The sequence below is a fragment of the Bidens hawaiensis genome, unplaced genomic scaffold (assembly GCF_021521415.1).
Source record: "Bidens hawaiensis isolate Kalapana, Puna unplaced genomic scaffold, B.hawaiensis_p1.1 tig00006359_1, whole genome shotgun sequence".
NCBI lineage: Eukaryota > Viridiplantae > Streptophyta > Magnoliopsida > Asterales > Asteraceae > Bidens > Bidens hawaiensis.
Window position 1 is genome coordinate 93,983 of NW_027491424.1, and position 9,780 is coordinate 103,762.

Here is a 9,780-nt window from a genome sequence, read left to right on the forward strand (position 1 = left end):
ATATTATCACGTCAACTTTTTATCAACCTAATTCCATTATCAGATATATTTTTTATATTCATTTATGCTTGTCTATTTTTTTATTTTTATTTTTTTATTTATTTTATTTATTATTATATTTATTTTTTTTGTAAACGGAGTGAGTCAAGATGCTAACCGTATGTATTGATTTTGACGTTTCACGTCTTAACCATCATCCCGGACCAAAAGGTCAATGTCATGACAAAAGAGCAAATTTAAATTAAGGTTGTATTTGTTCAGAAATTAACTTTAAAAGGGATGTAACTAAACAATACAACACATAACATTTTCATTTTCATTAATAATATAACTAGTTTGTTTACACCACATACATTAAAACAGACAATATAACACACCATAAAACACATTCACATTTCATCTTACTACCAATATTAAAACCACCAACAACCGATAGCCGCGCTCTCTATTCAACCTCCTTGATTCCGGTCAGGTAAACCCGACACTGAACGACACTTCCACCTATCCCAAAACCAGGCATCACCATCAACCCCACTTTCGGCTTCTCACTGTTCTCATCCACAACAAAATTCTGCACCACACTTTCCATATAAACTTCTGAAAACTCACTTCCTTTACTCACTTGAAATACCTTGATTTCCGGGTCAAACACGTGAGCCAAACGGTGCAAAAGCCATATAGCTTTCGCTAACTTCAGAAACGCCAAATAAAACGGCGTCCTCGGGTGACCACCACCCATTATATAGTTTCTATGATCCAAATTACCAAAAAAGGAAGCCTCCATCTTCGGGTGGACCACGAGTATATACTTGCTCCTACAAAATTTCCCAAAATCCGAGTCCGGGTTTTGCCCGACCGAATCAAGTGGGTCCATTTCGCGTAAAGCGAGATACTGCTGAAAAAAGTTATCTTTATTAGCGTTTGTCTCGTTTTCAGATTTTAAACCGAAGTGTTGTTGTTGGAACCCACTGAACATCTTTTGACAAATATGATACTCAAACGCGTATTTCTTGTGGGCCCGTTTCGTGTAAACGATATCGGGTTCGATCGAGTTTGCAGCTGCATCAAGATCCCAACCAGCAGCTTTCATCATGTTGATCAACGGTTTTGAGAAATCATGAATCGCCTTTGAAGCAATTTCAACCGTTGACTTAAACAGCTCAGGGGTCAAATCTGTAGAAAATGTTTCACTTTCACCCTCCGACTCTTTGGAAGATGATGACGATAAGCCCCTGAGTTTTAGATTCTTTTCCAATTTTGCCTTTTTTTGAGTTGCTTCTTGAATATGTTGCTGTAATTGAACAATTTCAGAGTCTTTATTGTGGATTTCCGACTGGAATTTCTTTACCATGACTTCATATGTTTTTAACAGACTTTGCTGCTCTTGAATTTCAGCAGCCAATCGGGAATCTTGAGGGGAAATATACGTGGGGCGCGGGTTGTTTTCTCTGTAGAAATGTTTAAGTTCAGAAAGCTTTTTGAGTTCTGAAATCACGAGCTTATCTGCAGCTTGGATTTTTTCAGGGTCGTAAGGCGTGTGAGCGGATTGCAGGCGGATATAAGCCGACTTTAGTGATGAAATGTTTGTGAATATTTTTGAAACTAAAGCTTCAACAGCTTCTGGATTCTGGTTTGCAGCTTCTTCCATAGGTTGAGGATGGACCTTCTGGTTACTGCTGTCACGATTCTGGGAGTCTTTTGCTCCACCAAGTTGCATAGCTACTTAATATAAACGGGTTGTTAAGTGGATCCCCCGCCCGATTATGAACTGTGACAGTCTGAAACAGAATATGATCATACAAAATATAAGCCCGAAGAAGAAAAAAGGAACCTCGAAACTAATCAAGATTTATATGTGTAGACCTGTTTAGTTTGAGATAAAGGCTGTATAAATCACAATACAAGGTAGAAATAACATACGTTACCTACAAAATCCAGAAACTGGTAATTGGATTCGTCCAGCACTCATAATAAAGCTCAACCTAAAGATAAATAAAAGTTACGTACGTAGTCAAGTGCCTATCGTACAATATTTCATCAAATAAATATTTGTAGTATTCAGCAAATAACTTAAAATCCTAGTCAGATTTACTTATTTTAAACTTCAAACTCAATCAAACATTATATATATCTGAAATTGAAGTACAAGAACTAAATCAAGCATCGTTCATGTAGCAACTTTTAAAGTAAGTTCAAACCATCAAAATCACCAACTCGAAAACAGATGGATCTACAAAATCACCACCGATCCCAAAACACAAGCCATGATTCATACAGATACTACTAGTTATTATTAAGTATGGATTTGGAGTCATATGAAAAGTGAAACAATTGCTAGAGTAGTAGTAGAATAGAATAGAAAGCAAGCAAGCAAAATAATAATAATAATAATAATACCTAATTGAAGAACAAGTTATGAGTACATGCCTCTGTAATTATGTTATTCCAATAAAACAACGAGATTTGGGGGTGGATAGATGAACCCTAGGACACAGAGAAAGAGAGAGAGAGAAAAAACCAAAGGAATCTTTGTTGCTTGCTTTATATACACATTTCATTTCATTTTTGTATGCTTAATATTTTTTATTTATTTTTGTTATTGGGCTTCTTTGGATAGAATGGGCCGATCGGAAATAACCGGGAGTACTAAAGATAACAAACCGGATTTTTCTAATACCCGGTTTCGGATATGGAACCGAGTTCGAGTATAACTATGTATTGGAAAAAACCAGTTTTGGTTTTCGGGTATTACCAGATACAAATCGGGTTCGGTTCCGAGTACGAGTTTTGGTACTGAAATGCATACCATATTCATACCCTACAGGTATGGTCAGGTTCGGGTATTAGAAACCCAGGTTTAAAAACCGGGTTATTTTACGGGTCCGGTTCCGGGTTCAGATTTTTGGTGCACCTCTAACCGGGATAAAGATCACAAGGAAACTGGGTTGGGAATCAAAATCGAGTTTGATCACAAGTCGAAACATAGGGTTGAACTGGTTGGAACTTTATACTTTCAAGCTAGTTTGAACAAGGTCAAATTTGTGCACAGCCTATTAAACTCGGCTTCAGGTTAGTCAAACTCAATTCTTTCCCTTCCAAAAACAGGGTTGGAACTCGAATCGATGCATCAAAAACCAGGTTCGGGTTTCTTTGATCCAACTTGATCCAGTTTGGACCAAAAGTCCGATTTGTGTAACTCTAGGTTTTCATTTCCATTTTGACTATCGGGGATGTATTTGTTGGTAGAAGTAGGTTCCGTCAGACCGTCAGTATTATCATGTTGAAAAACAGGTCGTGGGTAAAGATTTTTCAACGAACATCAGTGATTGAACAAGAATATCATCGACAGGTTATTGACAGTATATATTAGCAGCTAACTTGACAATATCAACCACATACCAGTCATTAGCCACACATATGTTGTCAGTGATGATACATTAGCAATGGTTAGTACATATAAGTAATATATAACCCCTGTATCATCTCACAGAAAAGAAGCTATATTCGAAAGATCGTTCGGCTTCTAATAAACTCTTTAAAATTAAATGGTTAAATTCCTTGAAAATGGTGTGAATTCACACCTTAATCTATATTCTATACATGTAAATCGCATACAACTCGCATACAAATATTCACACCTTAATACCTCGCTAAAATACCTATTTGGTCTCTAATTATCATATTGAGTCAAGCTTCTTGAACACTCAACTTTCAACTACACTAGATTATTATAAATGGTACGAAATTTAGGTCCAAAAATAATTATTGGTTAATAGCCATTTTCGTCCATGTGGTTTGCTACTTTCGCCGCTTCAGTCCAAAATTTACAATTTTGTCAATTTAGTCCTCATAGTTTTCAATATTAGCCAATTACGTCTCATCCGTCTAACGCCTTCCAGCTATGTCGTTAGTTAAAGGGTGTTTTTGTCTTTCTCCCTTTTATTTTGAGCTAATGGTCATTTTAGTCCATGTGGTTTGATATTTTTACCACTTCAGTCCAAAGTTTGAAAATTTGTCAATTTAATGTTCGGTTTAATTCAGTTTATTATTTTTTTTTTGTCTATAACCCTGAAGAGCATAATCCAAGCCCAAAACCATCGAGCAACCTCCAATACAGGTATGCATTTACTTTGTTGATAACAGTAATCGTACCCCCCTCGTATTTAGTTCCAGACATTTCCTAAACTCTCCCCTATGGTGGAATTCAATGGTAAAGTGGTCAAGATAATTCCCTGAAACCGAGTTGTACAGAAAAAACTAAAAAACATTTCTTTGATTAATGTGTAATAGTTGATTTCGACCCAGATTTTCGTTACGACATGTTAGTCTCTAAACCATAACTATTATGCATTTATCAAAGAAATGATATTTAGTTTTTCTGTACAATTCGGTTTCGGGGAATTGTTTTGACCACTTTACCATTGAAATCCATCATGGGGGAGAATTTATGAACCGTCTGGAAACTAAATACGAGGGGAGGGAGCATGATTACTGTCTTTGACAGAGTAAATGCAGACCTGTTTAAGTTTATGCTCGATTGTTTTAGGCTTGGATTATGCTCTTCAGGGTTATAAACAAAAATAAAATAAAATAAGAATTAAATTGAATATTAAATTGACAAATTTTCAAACTTTAGACTGAAATGGCAAAAGTATCAAACCATAGGGACGAAAATGACCATTAACTCAAAATTAAAAGAAGGAAGACAAAAATACCCTTAAACTAACGGCATAGCTGGATGCCGTCAGACGGATGGGACGTAATTGACTAAGATTTAAATCTATGAGGACTAAATTGACAAAATTTCAAACTTTGGACTGAAGTGGCGAAATTAGCAAACCACATGGACAAAAATGATCATTAACTCATAATTATTTTATCGATGATCTAATATAGGTTTCATCTACCTTATAATGTCACATTATATATACGAAATATGAAGTTGTCAAACAAAATATAATACTTGATCAATCTCATTACACTTTTACAACTTTATGAAAACTTTAACTTGGTGACTTGTGTGTTGACTACTTGATCTTCACATCGTGACTTCCATTTTTAAAGCTTCACTAAAAGCATTAAAACATCAAAAGTTGTGTTCATGTAACTTAAACAACAAATAGCAAAGCTTAATAAAACAATTTCTTTACAAAATAGTAAAATTTCAACTTTGTAATGTGTGTTCGTTCTTTGTCTCAACTCTCAAGCACTTGATCGCCGTTCACCACCTTTTCTGTAAGTGTTATATAGTGCAAAACAACACTAATTGTTGTTATAACAAGTAGTTATGATATTGTAACAACCTGAAAATATTTCTTCTTTAATTTGCCATCTTTAAAAATTTTATTTTTTTTCACTTGTAAGATATAAGCAATACATAAAATTTAGTTCATTAAAGGACAATATAGTATTTAATCAAAGTATAGTATAGTATAGTAGTTTAACGAGAACTGACATCATTCAATTAAACCAAAAACATTAAAGAAATGACTTAGAATGGATAGTAAAATAGTGAATGTGAATGAGTCGAGTAGTTCGTGAGCTATACTTGATCAACTCATTAAAAGCTCAAATCAACTCAAACATAATCGAGTCTGAACCTGGTTAAACTCACTAGACTATTATTCATATAAATATAATACCTTTTACTTAAAATAGTAAAACATATATTACATTATAAATTTAAGTATATATCAGTATGGAATATACCTAAACAAGTATACAAATATAAATAAATATATATATATATATATATATATATATATATTAACTCAATTTAACATTAATTTTTCATAAAAAAAATCATATATATTATATGTAAGCCACTTTTACAAAAATAAAGAAAATACTTTGCTCGACTTCAGACTTAGATGTAGCGAATATGTACATGTTTGCTACAATCACGCAAATTACACTACTCACAAATATATGCAAACATTTGTTAAACCTATTTATATAATAGTTTATCCACGTCATTTATTTATTTCAAAGATGTAACTTACATACAATAAAAAAAAGATGTACGATGTAGAGATGTTAACCTGTTATATAGGTTAAAAACATAGTATTAAAACACCCATTGAAAATTGAGTAACGTAACTAAGACAATATACATATATAATATGAGTTGCTTAATTGGAACAAACTTAAAACTTAGTTACTACTTTACACTATTTTATTTTCAAAATTTTAATATTGCGAAATCTAAAGAGCATTTCATTACTTTTTTTTATCTTTATAGGTGTAGTAAATGTTTTTGTAGCTAAATACATTCTTATCTTTAATCTTTATAGGCGTTGCAACTGCTTTTGCCGCTAAAGACATTATTGGCAATATTCTGAGTGAGCTATGTTTCAACTTTTAATTACTTTGAATATTTTTCTCGTCCACACAACTCGTTTTCTTGAAGACCAGATCTGTAAAAGGTAAGGTTATAAAGATGGAACTCACAAACTACCTCACTAGTTTATATGTGTTGCAACTGATTTTGCTTTTGCTGCTATAGACATTCTTCGCAATGCTCTGAGTGACGTATATGTTAAATTCAGTTTATTTGAATCATTCTCATATGTGCAACTCATTTTCTTGAAGACTCTATCTGTATAAAGTAAAGTGACGTTTTCGTTCTGCTTGCGGTGCTCGCATATAATGTATATATGTGTGAACCCTCGGGTGGGCAAAAGTGAAATTGCACTAATTTTGACGTTATTTTACTAATCTCGTGAAAATAACGTTAAAAGTGGCAGAAGGTTAATCAGGCATCATGTGGTGGCGATGATAGCCGAAAGACAAGGGTACATGCACCGATCAGTCGGTTTCCCGATGATTGAGTGTTATGTGCCTTATGTCCAAGGCTTGATGCAAAACTACTATCGAGTCGGAGGTCTCACCGGAAGCAGCCTCTCTATCCCTATGGGGTAGAGGTAAGACTGTCTACATCTTACCCTCCTCAGACCCTACCATAGTTTTGCTATTAGTGGGATATACTGAGTACGATGATGATGATGATGCTGATGATGATGAACTACCACATTACTCGTAGCAGGAAAAACTCCTCCTATATTATATTGGTTCCAAATTCATTGTTTTCAAGAGAGGTTTGCATTAATTCAATCTTAATTTTTGGACAATATCGCGTTCTACTGGTTAAAACAAAATGAATTTCACAATAAATCCCATGATAACAAATCACCTATATGACATACTTAGTGAATCTTGATGGTTAGGCTTTTAAACAAACAAGAACGGAGCATGTTTGTGTTTGTTCGTTTAACTTTAATTAACAAATGATTAGACGCTAACAATTAATGAGTGAGGTTTTCTTCTCTGTGTAAATTATTTAAGAAAATGAACTCGTTTGTTTATGTTTGTTCATTAAAATATATAAAAAACGATTCACAAACGAAAATAGTTTAACAAAGATGAACGAACATAACAAAGCTTAAACTAGTTTAAAACTAAAACAAAGAATAACTTGTTAATAAAACTATACTAAAAAAATTAATGGGTATATTAGGTAACGTAAATGAACGAACTTAAATAAACATAGATGAATGAGAATAAACAAACTTAAATAAACGAACGAGACATGTGTTCAAGTCCATTCAGATAATTAAATGAAAAAAAAATCTGTTGTTTATGTTCAAAGATACAGAAAAATCACTACGTTTTCTAAAATATAAAAACTCTTCACTCACAACACCTTAAATCACTCTCTAAATTATAAAAACACCCCCTCATAATATATGGAGGATTGGATGAGAATGCTCTTTGTCCCCAAATCAATATATAACCCCGTTATGATCTCATAAAAATATTAAACTATAGCTTGACAATTGAAAAAAAATCATTCGGCTTCAGTTAATCTTTAATAGCAAATAACTCAACAATATAAGTGGTAATAACCATAATAGACGTGTTAGACCAATTAAAACACGCCATATCATCCAAGTAAGTTAAGAATGCTAATTTAGCTTACGTTTTTTAACACTAAAACCCATGAAAAATACAACAGGCCCCACCTTCGATTACTCAGAGAATGAGGTGTGTTCACTCATAGGCTAAGCGATGGCATGCAAATTCAGGTTACTAAATAATTATGTATTTATTAGAATAATTATGTATTTATTAGAATCATAGCTTTAGATCATATGTAATACACGAGATAATCTATATATAAGTTATAAATAAAGCAATGTATAATAAATATTGAAAAATGTATTACATCTATGTTTATATCATTATACATATATTGGTTTTATTTATATCACAAAATGGATTTTTTTAAAAAAAAAAAGAAAAATGAACTTAATAAAAAAATATTGCACGTGCAAAAACATACCCAAGAACACTACATCTATTGAAAATTTATTATCAATATCATATATGTATAATTGAAAGAAATTTAATTATGAACCAATTTCAGAGAATACTTCTCATATAATAATAATTTTGAGCTAAATCACGACAAAGATTTTAATAAGTTTGACGGGCCTCTCGACTTTGCCAATTGACATAAAAAAATTACAAGTTGACCCGTTCAATTTTGTGAGCGTGTTTGCTTCACTTGAGCATAATTTTGCACGACATGCTTCACATACAACATTCTAATCACTATTCGAGGAAAAGTCAATGCTGACACAAATGTTTCTAATTTGATAAAAGTTAGAAGAAGAGTGGATTGGCTCTCGGGTTTGATTTATAAGTTTTGGGTCAACCTAAAAAACCCGAGTAAACTTTTAGCTTTTAAATTAAATATATTTTTAGGTATAATAGGCATAGTCTTAGAAAACTAAAGTTAACAGAATCTGGTCATAATCGACTGTTGTCATTCCAACTATTATGGATCAATTGTTTATTGTTAATTTATGTTTTCCATTTATATAAGTTCGCATATGCCTAAAGTTTATATTTCCAACCAGCATCATATCAAGATTTAAAAGTTACTTTTTTGACCATGAAAGTCAAACATAACCATAAATATCCAACTAAATTGGTTAGTCCTTAGATTTTGACTTTTTCTTTTTGTCAGACAAGTCAAATTGGGTTTAAAATTGATATGATTCCCATGAAATGGAAGAACCAATGATAGTATATTAAAAAATATAAAATGAACCACTCATGATAATGGGAATTGGTTTATTTTACCTTAGGGAGGTCCAACCATACTCGAGCACTCTTTGCTCTATACGAACCAATTACATCTACAACAACCAGATAATCACAAGTAGTTACTACACCAAGTAAATGCTAAAGGCAATAACATACAAGTGAAATAAAGTTAAAAAATAGTGATACGTGATTGCTAGGCAAATGAGAATCTAGAACAAATGCATACAAAAATCTGACCGGTTTCCAAATAAAATGGTTTCTTAATATATACATAACTCCAACTTGAGGAAGGCGACAAAATAAAGCATCAAAAATCCAAATTGTTACTCACCAACTCAGCTCGATGTCTCGAAGGTTCACCGTAGACACCGGAACCGAAGCATGAACCAAACAACCACCACCGTCATCTTTATATCTGTAACTAAAAGGGTATTATCATAATACTATTATGTGTATCCGATTCATCTGAAACCTGCATAATTAAATCATAAAATTATTGTAATCATGATTTTAAAAACTCTAAAAAGCAATCTAGATGACATGTTTATTTGTATTTATTACAGCAAACATTTCAATTAAAAAAAGGTTTATCATGTTAAAAGAATACAAATAATTAAGGGGATATTATCTATCTGTATTACCTACTATCAATAACAATGAATTTTCAAA

At 32.6% G+C, this 9,780-nt stretch overlaps 1 protein-coding gene across 1 annotated transcript; it reads right to left on the reverse strand.

The window, feature by feature from the left end:
- Positions 1-295: 295 nt before the first annotated feature.
- On the reverse strand, positions 296-2,482 carry LOC143632031 (protein GRAVITROPIC IN THE LIGHT 1-like). The gene is made up of 3 exons (XM_077100626.1): positions 2,398-2,482; positions 1,926-1,982; positions 296-1,778 (listed from the first exon to the last, which is right to left on the reverse strand). The coding sequence occupies exon 3, from the start codon at positions 1,715-1,717 to the stop codon at positions 446-448; it is 1,272 nt and encodes a 423-aa protein (XP_076956741.1). The 5' UTR covers positions 1,718-1,778; positions 1,926-1,982; positions 2,398-2,482; the 3' UTR covers positions 296-445.
- Between the last annotated feature and the right edge of the window lie 7,298 nt (positions 2,483-9,780).

What these genes read in the sequence shown, in the direction of transcription:
- LOC143632031 (XM_077100626.1), bottom strand. Translation starts at nt 1,717, where the DNA reads ATGCAACTTGGTGGAGCAAAAGACTCCCAGAATCGTGACAGCAGTAAC.